This window comes from Eleutherodactylus coqui, chromosome 6 (genome assembly GCF_035609145.1).
Source record: "Eleutherodactylus coqui strain aEleCoq1 chromosome 6, aEleCoq1.hap1, whole genome shotgun sequence".
Taxonomy (NCBI): domain Eukaryota; kingdom Metazoa; phylum Chordata; class Amphibia; order Anura; family Eleutherodactylidae; genus Eleutherodactylus; species Eleutherodactylus coqui.
The window spans coordinates 117,049,077-117,063,494 of NC_089842.1; the positions used below are offsets into that span (position 1 = coordinate 117,049,077).

General features: G+C 43.2%; 1 protein-coding gene across 7 annotated transcripts in view; it reads right to left on the reverse strand.

Moving 5' to 3' along the window:
- Positions 1–14,418, reverse strand: part of MTOR (mechanistic target of rapamycin kinase) — a 155,445-nt gene that overhangs the window by 61,837 nt on the left and 79,190 nt on the right. For all 7 annotated transcript variants that reach the window (XR_010793177.1, XM_066607451.1, XM_066607449.1 and 4 more), the window contains 4 exons: positions 2,419–2,519; positions 1,273–1,388; positions 1,112–1,189; positions 177–284 (listed from right to left, as the gene is read on the reverse strand). Coding sequence is in view for 6 of the 7 variants with exons in the window: in XM_066607451.1 (XP_066463548.1) it covers positions 177–284; positions 1,112–1,189; positions 1,273–1,388; positions 2,419–2,519 (403 nt within the window). In the remaining variant the exon portion in view is untranslated. The remainder of the gene's footprint in view (positions 1–176; positions 285–1,111; positions 1,190–1,272; positions 1,389–2,418; positions 2,520–14,418) is intronic.

Here is a 14,418-nt window from a genome sequence, read left to right on the forward strand (position 1 = left end):
AAGAATGTCCCAAGAATGTTCTTGAGGGTGAACGGCTTGTAAACAGAAGTATTAATAGAAGTCTCTTTTCCTTTTCACACCCTGTACCTTCAAGTGTGAAGTACAAAAAGCAAAGGGGAAAAAGAATTGTCTTAAATAATAACTGCAGTCTCGCCACCGTGACCCTGAAGACTCACCTGCAATCGATCCCACCAAGTCTGACGAATAATCTCCCGCCGCTCAGGTACCAGTTTATATTGGATGACCTCTTCCAGCTCAGACAGCATCTGACAGGTGACCATGGCCTGCAAGGAGCAAATGATGCCACTCAAGCAAAAGTTACAACTCAAAAAAGTCATCTACTGTCTAATAGTTGTAGAGAGGAGAAGGCAAAATTGAACATAGGAGTTAAAAGGCATTGATCCATGAGGACAAACCCTATCTATATGTCCCAATAGTTTATATGGACCCCAGCTCTATTAATCTGGGGCAAACTGTGGTACTTGCTTTGGAGGACTCCGGGTGACCCTGTATCAGATGGTGGCTCATTTATTTGAATGTAATACCACATTTCTTCATCAGAAGTTGATGCAGGAAAAAACGTGAAGCCACAACCCAATGGTGACAGCAGATTGCTAGGGATTTTAGGTATTTGACTATCCCCGGTTAGCTAACCAGCAGCGGATTCTTAGATAGAAAAACTGTTGTCAAGATGAGACAATCCATTCAAAGGCTATGAAAACTTTTGTGCATGAAAAAGCAATACACACATCCTGCTTAGTCCCTGGAGAAAAAATAATGATTCACATTATCTGTGTTTTTTGCATTACATTTTCCTTCTCGTGCATTTAGAAAGCCTCATACTTTGTTTGTAGGTTCTCCAACATACACACTGATTAATTAGAAAAAAAAAAAAAGATTGCAAAGGTGTATATAGCTATACTGCAAAATCAGGAAAATTACTGCATCATCTTTTCAGCATATGGAAAGAGCAGCCACATTGAATAAGAATACATTGAGCTGAATAATAAAGGAATGATTCCATACATCTACAATATAGCAGCTGCCAAAATATACAGTTGATGGCAACTTTTCACAGGACATAAAAGTCAAGGAAACACAGCATACATACCCCATAAGCACGGCTATAGCTTTCTCCAGCCATTGCAGTTAGCTCTGCATCAAGCATGTCTCTGGCTTTATCAATACACTGTAAAATATAAAAAAATGCTCAATAATATTCCTGAAAAGCACAAAATCATTGTTGGTCACCATGGATATGTGAAACCCTACCTGCTGGGCAAGAGAAAAGAGATCCTGGTGGAGAGCCAGCACGGCCCTATAAAATTCTCCATCATGGGTATCTCCAGGGATTAGGAAGGTATACCACTTCATACTGTCCCATTGCTCTGAAAGGAGAATACAGAGGTGAAATGACTCCATCCTTTATAGCTCATCTGCAGCCATCTTCTATTATCCACAAGCTCAACGAAATAGAGACTCTAAAGTGTTTTTTTTCCCACTGAAACTAGTCCTAAGAATGAAGGTGCCAGGTCCAGGGAGAAGTGGTACTCAATATATGGGTCACTCAATTACAATGTATGTGATATACTTCCCCTACAAGGAACTAGAACAGCCATTCTTAAAATCAGCGGGGTGCTTATAAATAGGCATTACTCTTTGATAAACGAGTCACAACTTTGTACAGGATCTGGCAACCAGGTATCAGCCGTAGCTGTATATCTCACCAACGCCAAATCTGTATATTACCAGAACTATGTGTACAGATCTCTCATGCTACTAATCTGCAGCAGCTGGGGTGTCTGGGATGATTTAATGATCCTGGACTAAGCAGGGGGTTGGACCCGATGACACTGGAGGTCCCTTCCAACTCTACCATTCTATGATTCTACCTTAGGAGAGCAAATCTTATCCCTGCAACATCCCCCAAGGGCCTAATGACCGAAGTATAAAGGTACTTAGGAAACATTTAGTAATTCTGAGCTCATTATGTGTAACATTATAACCCTTCCCTAACTGATGTGTCTTTTTAGAAACGATAAACATTTCCATCTGTTTCCAATTTGGCGTATAATTACAATGTCACCAAATCAAAGAACATGGCACATGAGGTTTGGAAAGGGTGTGGTGTACAACAGATGATTGGTGGATTAGGGGCAGATACGGTGATAAATGTAACATTCCCCAGTCAGTATTTAGTGGAAGCCATTTGATCCTGTGGATGTAGAATTAATAAAGTTACCAAGATATTTAGTGGAGGTAATAGGCACGGATGTAGAGACCAAGAGGTGCTTGGAAGTTAGCGGCTGATGCTTGCACTGAGCTTAAATGTCTATTTTTTGATGGTGAATCTATAACTCAGCTCTTCACATGTGATGAACGCAGATATGACTGCATTAGATTTACCAGACGTCTTACCTAATCCCCATGCTGCTGCTGCCGCCATTCTGGCAATCTTGGTGTGCGATTCCTCTTCAACCATATCCCAGTTGTCACAACACTGCTGATGAAGTTGTCCCCTGGGAAAAAAGTAACGGGGTTGAAAAAGCAGAATACGGGTCTATTTGCATCAAACGTTACCAAAGCCTGTTGCATCATTTCTGCACAGCGGGTGACTCATTATGAACAAACAATGCCAAAATACGGTTAGTAAATTGTGTGACGTTTAGTGGAGACAGATCCATGACCACCAACAATGACTTCCATTGTAGGAAAACGCTAGCCATCGCTCAAAATAGCAGAAGAAACCTTGAAGAGACTGTCGCGATCTCTTTGCACACCTCTCTGAGGGCAGCACAAGGTAGTGCCGGTCACACTGATTACAGTGATAGGTCTTGTGTGTGGATCTGTGCAGTAGTTATGGAGAAACTTACCTTTTATCAGTAATGGTACATGCACAGAGGACTACTTAAAAGTAGTCCTGGATATTCATGAGCTGCAGGCAAGCTACACCCACCCCGCCCTCCAGTCAATGATTGACTGCTGTCTGCTTATTACTGTGGAGTGGGAGAGGGGGAGAGAGAGGGAGAGGGAGGAGAGAGAGGGAGGAGAGAGAGGGAGGAGAGAGAGGAGAGAGAGGGAGGAGAGAGAGGAGAGAGAGGGAGGAGAGAGAGGAGAGAGAGGGAGGAGAGAGAGAGAGAGGGAGGAGAGAGAGAGAGAGGGAGGAGAGAGAGAGAGAGGGAGGAGAGAGAGAGAGAGGGAGGCGAGAGAGAGAGAGGGAGGCGAGAGAGAGAGGGAGGCGAGAGAGAGAGGGAGGCGAGAGAGAGAGGGAGGAGAGAGAGAGAGGGAGGAGAGAGAGAGAGGGAGGTGAGAGAGATCAGCCAATCATTGGCTGGAGGGTGGGGTGGGTGTGGCTACCAGCAGCTAATAAATGTGCAGGACTAGTTCTGTGTCTGACTGCTAGTAATAAAATACAGGTTTCTCCAGAACTCCTGCATAGATCCACACAGCAGACATATTACTTTAATCAATGTGACAGGTACTATCTTATGGTGCTCAGTGAAGCTTGCAAAAAAATGGTGACAGTGTCTTTAAGTTTTAAAGTAAAAATATACAATTTTTAAGGAGACCTGTCAAAATTAAAGACACCATTTAAAGCAGATTAAAAACGTGAAAACCATTCTTTAATATCCTACTCCTATGTTGATATATGATAAGTTGAATTTATGGGTCCAAAACCTGAGGCTCAGCTAGTTTAACCCTTTCCAATCCAATTTGTATCCTGGTTTTCCTTGGGGGCTTACTCTTTTTCTGTTGTTATACAATGGCGCTATATGTTGGCTAAAGCCAGTACTGCACGAAGTAACACGTTGGATAGGCTCCGACAGCAGAGTGGCTGGCAATATACAATAAGAGAACCCCGACGGACGTCTTCCAACATCGAAGCTGTACAGCCTTAAATCATAATGTCTTCAGAGGTCAGACAGTGGATTGGAAAGGGTTAAGAGATACTGAAAAAATCATGTCGTCTACTGAACCCTTTCTTCTGACCGGTGGGGGACCAAGTAATCAGACCCCCACCAATCAGCTAGTCATCCCCCATCCTGTGGATAGCGAATAACTTCTATTGCCAAGCCAATCCCTGTAACCCCGCAAAGGGGTATATTTGTCACAGGGAATCAGAAGGTCACTACCCCCTGGAGTAGTCTTTGTTAGAAATGACTGACATGCGGATGGGCAAAAAGACACCAATGCACAGTATACTAAAAGCAGAAATCATAGTCAAAGTACGAGTAGAAGCAGGAAAAGTAAAGTCATAATCAGTAGACAAGTGGGGGTGGTCAAATACACAAGCCAGGTCTGTGAGGTTTTCCAGTTAGTAATGTTTCAAGTTTTTGTAGTGGCCCAGAGGACCTCCAGGGTAGCCACCCATTCATCTGTATTCTAACACCTTGCTATGTGCTCCTAGGAGACACAGGTGGTGGTGTACATCAGAAAAAAGCCTTTCCCCTTTCCTCACAGATGACAGACTAATCCGCCCAGCAACGTTTGTGTTCCGATTGGTCGTTGGCACTTCAGATTCCTGATTGGTAGAAGGGAGGCAAGTGCGGGAAAAAGCAAGCAGAGCAAGACAGGATGTAGGAGGAGTTAGTGCGTGTGAGGAAACGGTTAGGAGTGGAGTTGCTGGCGTGTCGCAGTCGGAGGTGTGAGGAGACGCTCTGCAGTCTGGTCAGGATTTAACGTTGCTCTTTGCGGGAAGCAAGCATCTACAAGCTTCCTGATCACAAGCAGTGCGCCGGAGATAAATTGGGGCCTCATCTACTTAATAGGGAGTTACACAACCCCCGCTAGAAATATAGACAGGACAAGTGGACAGGGCCCATTTTTGGAAATTGGCTTCTTCTACTACAAAAAAAACCCTTCCGGAGATTAGCCCCAACAGATAACCTTCTTAATACAAATAGCAAGAGAGAGAGAGTGGTGAATAATCAACTGAAACTGAACTGTGGAGTAACGTTATGTTTGTTATGCAAAGTGATATTTCTGCCATTACTGTCAGACTGTGAACTATTACTAAAGCTGAGTGAGCTGCGTACCTCCAGTTTACTAATCAAAGCTACCTGGGATCCTGTCAATTATTTTGCTATTAACCCTTTGGAGTTCCTGAGAAGAGGTGACAAACGCGGTTAGTAATTAATGACTGTAAATCCTTTTCGCCATTGTGCATGGCTGAGCCAGATACTCTGTTGCCATCTTGGACATTATCTTGTGTTCTCCCCCACATCGGCTAGCCCTGCTCGACCGCTGCCATTTCTCATTATAGAGAATTTATACTCTACTTACAGAGAATATGCCTTTTACTTGCTAAAGGGGAGGGGGAGGACTTGTATAGCGCCAACTTATTCCGCTTTCAGGTAATTTATTATACTCATTTTACCGACCTCAGAAGGATTGAAGGCTGAGTCAACCTTGAGCCGGCTACCTTAACCATGCGGGGAGCATATTAGCCTTTTACTCCCCACTTCTACACCATGAAGCAGCCAACCCAAATAACCAATCCCCGTGAATGAGTAAATCCAAACAACCAATCAGGTTGCGAATGGTGTGGAATTGGGGAGTAATATAGATATATGCATGCGGGGGTTGAACCTGCAACCTTCAGGTCGTGAGATCTTAGGACTATATACAGCTGCCTTAACACTCAGCGCCACCCTGAACTGTAACACCTGATGTACAAAACATACCAAACGTGCAAAAGATTAAAAACAGACTTTTACATTATTAAATGTTCGCTAAAGAAGATTTTAAAATTTTCTTTTGTTATCTTTTTTTAAATAAAGAATTAGGTCACAGCTACACAAAAACATCAATCTCAGGGACGCCCTGAGTAAATGATGGAACCCTTGCCCTATGTACATTTTGCTTCCATTTGAAACACGCTTTGATAGAAGCAAATGCTAAAATATCAGCTCCTCTTCAAATTTGCAGTCAACTGCATCACAAGAGCATATTGTACAACTCAATGTAAGAAAAACTGCAAGCAGCATAGGCTTAGGGGCAAGAGAGTTTATGTAGACCTATGTATAATGTGCATATACCTTGAGACAGCCACTGGAAAAGACAGAGATCCGGGGATCCAGGCTCAAATCTATCACTTACATATACAGAGCTGGCACAGAGGAGGACATGCATCTGCTCATCAAGACAGATCTCCTCACTCAAGACCGCTGAGGAATAAAATGCTTGAGGCAGTGCAGACCTGGACTTCTATTTAAGATTATCATGAAAGTTATTGGTGCTTCATCACCAAATTAGGCACATGGAAAAGTGGCCGTGACATTATAGTCACCCAGAATAGCAGATTTTGGTCATTGCGGGCAACCATCACGAATGATTGTTTGTGATGGATGATGGCAAGTCTGTCATTGTCTGCCAAAGACCTGATCCGTGCTGTTGGAATAGTTCAGCCAGCTGTGGCCATAATTACAAGAGCCACCGTCTATTTTTTTGCCAATATTCTTTTTATTGAAGGAAGCATGGGATGCAAAAAGAGTTATAGATTCCAGAGCGAAGTTTAATAGAGAAATGCACTAGACGACAACATTGGTAGAAATAGTTCACAAGTTTGCAGATAAGTGAAACCGGGGTACAAAAATAATGAACCAAGTAACCATGGTTAGGATAATGGGGGGGTGGGGACTGTTGCAAGGAAACAATGCAGGCCAGTAATGGACCTCACATACATACACTGAAGTTGGACATAAGAAAGGCATACAGAGTAATGAGTAAGAGTGTTCCACGAGAGACAAATAAGAGCTTTGCCATCCTTTGACCACCATAACTTTATTTTCCCATGGATCGGGTTTTGCGAAGGCTTTGCTTTTGGAGGGATGACCTGTAGTTTCTAGTGGTACCCTTTTGTGGTACATATGACTTTTTGATGATTTTTAATAAACAGATGCCTTGGAGAGGTAGTGACCAAAGCAGCGTAATTCTGGCGTTTTTTTTCTTATGTGGGATAAATAATCATTTTAATAGATGGGACTTTTGTGGTTGTGGCGATATCAAATATGATTTTTTGTAGTTCTGATTTTATGTGAAAAAACAAAAAAGTTTTTTTAAACTTAATATTTTAATAATAATTTTAAAAAATCTTTTATCGGACCGATTCCTTTGGTTCAAGTTCTCCATAGGGGACTTCAACTTCTGATTGCTTATACAATATACTGCAATCCTTTAGTATTGCATTTTCACCGGCATCCTACTGAGCCCCATCACAGGGATTTACGGTAGGAACAACATCAGCGCTCCTAAAGTAATTTTCCTGTCAAATGGTCCTTTATACATAAGAGCTGCAGTATTAATCCTCCAGATCCAGCAAGAGGAATAAAGAAATAAATGTAGAAAGCGTCTCTCCAAGCATTCTTCATTCCCCCCGGGCTGTGATGTTTTTCTTGGCTGTGCTTAGATGTACTCTCCTGTTTAATTGACTACCCTCTGCGTCGCCATAGCAATCATATTAACAATGAATTTGTGTTAAAACCTGTGTCAACATTCCAGCGGACTCTATCTGACAAATATTTTCCTATAGCCCATCATACTTACATTTCCTCCTCTCGTCATCTCCTTACGGTGAGAATGCCGCGCACTTGTTTAGGCTAGAGGAGATGTAAAGTGCTCCGTCTCTATGGAGGCAGGCTGGATCCTGCTATACCAACATTATATAAGATTACTTCTATGGCAGGAGGGAGCTCTATACAAGCCACATTCTGCTTATAGTCATTTAAGCAGCTACTTCAGCAGAAACACATTTTTTCAACTCTGCCCCCCTCACTTGATTGTCAGTCATAGGCCGGGCTCACACGACCGCATGTTTACCGTGTATTACGTGGGCTCTGATATGCCGTAACAAGCAGGTAAACCAATTACATTGCCTTACGCAGTTCCGAATACATTAGCGTGCTGAAACTGCGTAATACACGAGCGCAAAAACCAACACAGCATGTTCTATTTTGACGTGTGTATACACTATATAGAGCCCATTGTTATCCATGGGTGCGGATATATGTGTGCCCACACGCAATAACAGGTGTCATACACAGTTATATTGCGCATGACAGCGAGTGTCATCACCATATGCGGCAGTAAGCAGGGTTACAAACGGCTCTACAGCTGTAAAACGCTGTGGGACCCCCACAGCGTTTTATGCTTATGGCCGTGTGGGCCCGGCCAAACTCTGAAGGTCTCCTATGTGTATTTCAGTCACTTCCCTGCAGTGTGCCCCCTTGTCTGATGCTTATCAGCCACCGTTTTAATGGTGATACTTTAATGGTGATGCATTAGCACTGCATTAGCTGAGGCTATACCATTATGCCTGCTGAGAGGAACACTTTCATTATCCTTAGCTTTTAATATTCATCTAAATAACCTACAGCCCACAACTACACAGGCAGGAGGATGAGCTGTGATCTCCTCTATTATAACTGTGTGGAAGGAGTTATGGGATAGCTCTAAACATTTTTTGGGGGAGATCTATGTAACCGGATCAACAAACTGTGAATAAGGCTAGAAAATGAATCCATAACAGTCAAGCAGATCTGAGCTGGTCAGAACGGAGATCACATGACTATCTGAGGAAAAAGAGGCTGGAGGCTTCAGACAGAACGGACTAACTAACCAAGGTAACACTAGCTTACTTATATATACAAGGGGATAGATACATAATGAGTGAATAAATAAAAAATAAATAAAATCACCAGAGTGGCCCTTTAAAGAAATTCCTTTAAATGTTGTCACAAAAATTGAAACATTTTCCCTAGAATTAACAAAGAAATATAAATTGAAGATAGTCCTCGAATTGTCCTTTGTGAATGAATAGGATGATTCCCTTTGACCAATTAGTAGAGGACACAACATTTTAGATGCTCACAAATTGCGGATGGGATGCATAACTGTAGAAAAAGCAGCGATAGAACCCCGACATGTAACCAGGGTCTTTCTACACAACAGAGCAGGAATCCCAGAGTCACTAACTCTTGTACCCAACCAACGTACCGGTTTTATGTCCCGGGACATGTTATTGATGCTTAATAGATCACCTATAGAAATCTGTGTGTCTCCAATTTCACATACAAACGCCGGTGTTTAAGAGGGATTTCTTCCCACTAATTTGTAGAAGCATAGCATGATATGGTAATGTGCTGATGGCCTTATTTAGGCAAACAACAGTTGCCTTAATAGTACGTGCCCCATTGTCATGGCTGCTCCATCAGCACAACTATGATTATGAGATATACTCTAATCTGTGTCACCCTTCTCCATGCTCATCATCAAGTCTGTGCATAAACTTAACTATTGTAACGGTGAAAGCCTTGGAAAATAAGCTAGCAGCCATAAGGCCACTCTCACACTCACTGCTTTTTACAGCGTTCGGCGCAGCATTTCAAACGCCGGCTCTAAATGCCGTAAAGCGCTCCCATTGATTTCAATAGCGCTTCGCACACAAGCATTTGAATGAAGGGCTTCAAAAGCTACGAATTTCAAGAACTGTCTGCTCTATTTTGGTGTGTTTTTTTTTTTTTTAAATTAACCCCTTAGTGATGGCCCTATAGTGTTTTTACGTCCTGCTGCGGCAGGACATGTATGAAGGTAGATAGCACCGCCATCTCCCTCCATACAGCGCGAGCGTCAGTTGTTTATTACAGCTGACACCCGCGGGCAATAGCCGCAATCGGACGTTCGGCCGATTGCGGCTATTAACCCTTTAAATACCACTGTCAATTCTGACAGTGGGGCATTTAAATCCCACGATAAGATTGGGGAGCCGTGCAGGTGTCATGGCAGCCAGAGGCCTTCTGAAAGGCCCCAGGGCTGCCTTGAGAGACTGCCTATTAAGCCATCCCTGTGGGGTGGCTTGATAGACTGCCTGTCAAATAACAGTATGACATAATGCTATAGCATTACGTCATACTGCAGGAGCGATCAAAGCATCGCTGGTTGTAGTCCTCTAGGAGGACTAAAAAAACTGTAAAAATAAGATCAATAAAGTTTCAGTAATTATTATTAAAAAAAAGTTATAAAAGTTCAAAAAATCCCCCTTTTGCCATATGTGCAATGAAAAAAAAATCAAAATAATAAACCAAAAATACATGTTTAGTATCGATGCGTCCGTAAAAGTCCTTTCTATCAAAGTAATGTATTATTTACCCTGCACGGTGAACGTGGTCCGAAAAAATAAAAATAAAGAACGCCTGAAATGCACTTTTTTGGTCACCCTATCTCCAAGAAAAAATAACATAAAAAGCGATCAAAAAGTCAATTGTATACGAATATGGTACCAACAGAAATGACAGGATGTACCGCACAAAATGAGCCCTCACATAACTATGTCGACAGAAAAATAAAAAAAAAGTTATTGTGCACAGAAAATGGACACAGAATTTTTAAAAATTAAATATCTTTAAAAAAAAATACAAGTAGTACCGCAAAACAAAAACCAAAAAAAAACTTTATAGGTTTGGTATTGTAGTAATCGTACTGACCCATAGAATAAAGTTATCGGGTCATTTTTGTTGCTGTTTGTGCGCCGTAGAAACAGGAAACCCTGAAAGATGGCGGAATGCTGTTTTTTTTTGTTCAATTTCTCTCCACTTAGAATTTTTAAAAAATTTTTCAGTACATTATATGGTACAATAAATAGAACCATTGAAAAATACAACTCGTCCCAAAAAAAACAAGCTCTCATACAGCGATGTCGATGGATAAATAAAGGAGCTACAATTTTTTTTTTAAAAGGGAGGAGGAAAAAACGAAAATGGAAAAAAGCTTCGTCACTAAGGGGTTAAATGCTCTTTATTAACATTTTTTTTTTTTTTTTTACTTGACCAACTCTATCCCCCACCCCTCCTGCCGACCCTCTAACTTCCCTTTTTTCACCTCTCAGGATGTCCCACCACAATGTATATGATGTATCGATTGCTAGTAAGTGCAGAGATTGTGGGCAGCTATCCACGAAGATCCATTACATGTCCTTTCCTGATAGTGAGTACGTTGCTTCTCTTCCTCCCTTGCACAGTACTCCCCTTTGATTGTTACACTCTTGATATGTAAGAAAGTTGCCAAATATCTTATATAATAACCAAGAATATAATCATCCTCAACTCAGCTGTGTCCACTACTGTCATTAGTGCAAACTATCAGCTTCTGTAACAAGGTATGTCCTTCTCTGTATCTACTCTGTTTTCTCTTAAGTCTGCATGTCTACATTGTTTTCATAACAGACATTGGTTCAGAGGTGTCAGTTCAAACGTTAGCATCCACTTCATCCAGCTCTTGGCGTATTGGTGCTCCGTGTTACGCTTCATATATACCCCCCTTTCTCAGGGCAGTAACCGCTAGATCTTGTTTTTAAATTCTGCTACTGTGTGGGCTTTATCTAGGCAATGTTAGTCTATTAGTTTCTATTTTTGTGCGTTTTAGTGCTTTTTAACGCACCTCATCACAATGAAAAAAACGCTGTTGAACGTTGCAGTGTGCATTCGAAGCAGTGTTTGAAATGCAGCGCTTTACAGACGGTGTGAGAGCGGCCTTAGGCATCTTTCAAGTGGCTGTAACATGGTCGCATTTTAGGGTCCATTTCAAGGCTCCAAATAGTAGTCTGACCACGAATACATTGAGCCGACTTTACAGCATCAGAGATTTATGACTCGCTGTCAGATTGAGATTTGCAGCCATAATACAGACACTGAGCCTTTCAGCAAACCTAGAAGAGGGTCATATGATGCTTCAGTGGAATCTCCGATTCTAAAAACCCCATGGTTCAGGTGTCATTCTTTCTGGCCGCTTTGAAAGGCCATTTAGTAAACTCTATAGTGCCCCCAGTTTAGCTTATACAGAACACTGTAAAGATGGTTCCAATTTAAAGGGAGTACACTGTGGTGTCAGGTTCCCCTTATTCTCCACTTTTACAATCCTCAGAAGGGCTTCAGTCTGCAAAAGCTCACAAACTTCACCCGAAGTGGCTGCTCTTCTTTGCAAACACTATTTGGGATGGAGCGTTACACTAGTGTTTCATATGCTGCTTATTTGTGGAAATTTTCAATGCAGAGAACGTGGACTCCAGCGAGGGGATAGGGAGGCAGCCTGACATTGATGGGAAATACAGGACAAAAAAAATTGTCATCCGAGTTTCATATTTATACACGAGTGGTTTCCTGATCAGAGAATTCACAGGGCGCCAGTGTCTGGGACTCGGATAGAGGAGCTTATAGAAGACGACAGCCGGAGTTATGTAAACCGTCTCAACTTTATGCTCCACGTTGCAGTAATTATGCACTTGTCTCTCGCCTCTCCTGTGGTCCTCAGATGACTTTGTGCCGAACATATGGTAAACATTTCCTGCTCAGTATTAGGCTGGGACAAGAAGACTGGAAGTAATGATCTCACAGAAATTCAACTTTTTGAATCTTCAAAAATTCCCAGGTAAATATAAATTATAAGGACATTGTATTTTTGTCAAGTTCTTAAGAGTTCCCATGTTTTCACCCAGCTTTTCTATCTATCTCTTATCTGTAAGCAGAGATGGACTGGGTCCCACAAGGGGAGACTACTCTGGCGATCCATCACTATCTACACAGGACGTATCATCAAAAAAGTCTAAAAGGTTATTTGTGAATTATACTATAAGAAACAAAGACTCATCCAAACAATAATCTTCTGCCAGACCTTTGGGGGCCATTACGGCATCAGATCCTGGACCCACTGGATGATACATTTTTGTCCTGAGCTGATATAGTGCCAACATATTATGCAGCAATTGTCACCATTTACAATAGTTCCTGTGAATGTAAATTCCCAAGCAGGCTAATTTATCAGTATGTTCTGGAGGTCTGCAGATGTTGCTCCTGATCAGATTGGAACCTAGGACCCCCCGGTACCGTTGTATCTTGTCTCCACCGGAAGAATGGGTGGAGTTGCAGGCTTCCATAGCGAAAGGCAGCTGCCTGTGGACCCTGGGCCGCTGTGAGTGTGACTGCTCATCCGCGACGCCCCCTATCCTCTGCTCCTGGCGCGGCTGTCACTGTAGTACACACACACACACACACACACACACACACACACACACACACACACACACACGCACGCACGCACGCACGCACGCACGCAGTTACTCTCACCCCGGCGCTGTTCTCCCCTCTGTGCTTCCAGTGTCCTCACCAGCCGCTGTCACTCTCCTCTCCACGGGGCCGATGCTCCTTCACTGTCCTCCGGCGCTCTTTGCTCTCGGCTGCCGCACCCGCTGTCAGTCTCCCTGCTGCGGGGCATTGCAGGAAGGCCGGCGGGGCAGCCACTTGAAGTTGTGCTCCAGTCTGCTGTCAGTCTTCGCGCTGGGGGCATTGCAGGCATTGCACCCGACGCGGCCGGCGGTGAAGCGTTTTCACACTATTTTCCACTGTGCTACAGTGGAAGATAGCGCGACGGATGCCTTCCATTCACTGCAATGGAAGCCGTCCGCGCGTACGCCCGCGGCAAATAGAACATGCCCCGGGTGATTACGGGTGCTTTCACTGGGCGAAATTGCACGGTGGAATTCCGCATCGTGAGCATTGCGCTATTAGGTTCAATCTAATAGCTGCGGGGCAACGCCGCAGATTTCCGCTGTGTGATACGCGGCGGAAATCCGGCCGGGGGAATTAGGCCTAATGCTTAGGGCAAGAGCGTTTTTGATTTTATTTGTCTACGCAGTCATGTCATCAAATAGTGTAAGAAAACTGGGTTACATGCCCAATGGAAGCTGTATTAGTGACCATATTGGTTGTCACCAAATCCAGAATACAAGGTGTATCAAAAATTTCAAAAAGTTTATTCTAACATGTACTTAAGACATTTGAAAGTCCAAAACAATGGGATAAGATATACCGTATATACCGGCGTATAAGGCGACGGGGCGTATAAGACGACCCCCCAACTTTCACCTTATACGCCGGTATTACAGTGGAGAAAAAAAAATCAGTACTCACCTCCCCCGGTGTTCTGTCGCGCTCCGGCAGGATGTCGCTCGCTCCTCGTCCCCGGCGCAGCATTGCTCTCTGAATGCGGGGCTTGAAATCCCCGCCTCCAGAAAGCTAATACACACGCCGTCAGCCAGTTACATCCATTCAATGACATCATTGAATGGCTGTGATTGGCTAAAACACACGTGGCTTCAGCCAATCACAGCCATTCAATGCTGTCATTGAATGGATGTAACTGGCTGACGGCGTGTGTATTAGCTTTCTGGAAGGGGGGGATTTCAAGCCCCGCATTCAGAAAGCAATGCTGCGCCGGGGACGAGGAGCGAGCGACATCCTGCTGGAGCGCGACAGAACGCCGGGGGAGGTGAGTAATGATTTTTTTTTTTTACACTTTTTTTTTTGTATTACCGGCGCATAAGACGTCCCCCGACTTCAGAGCAGATTTTTCGGGGTTCAAAAGTCGTCT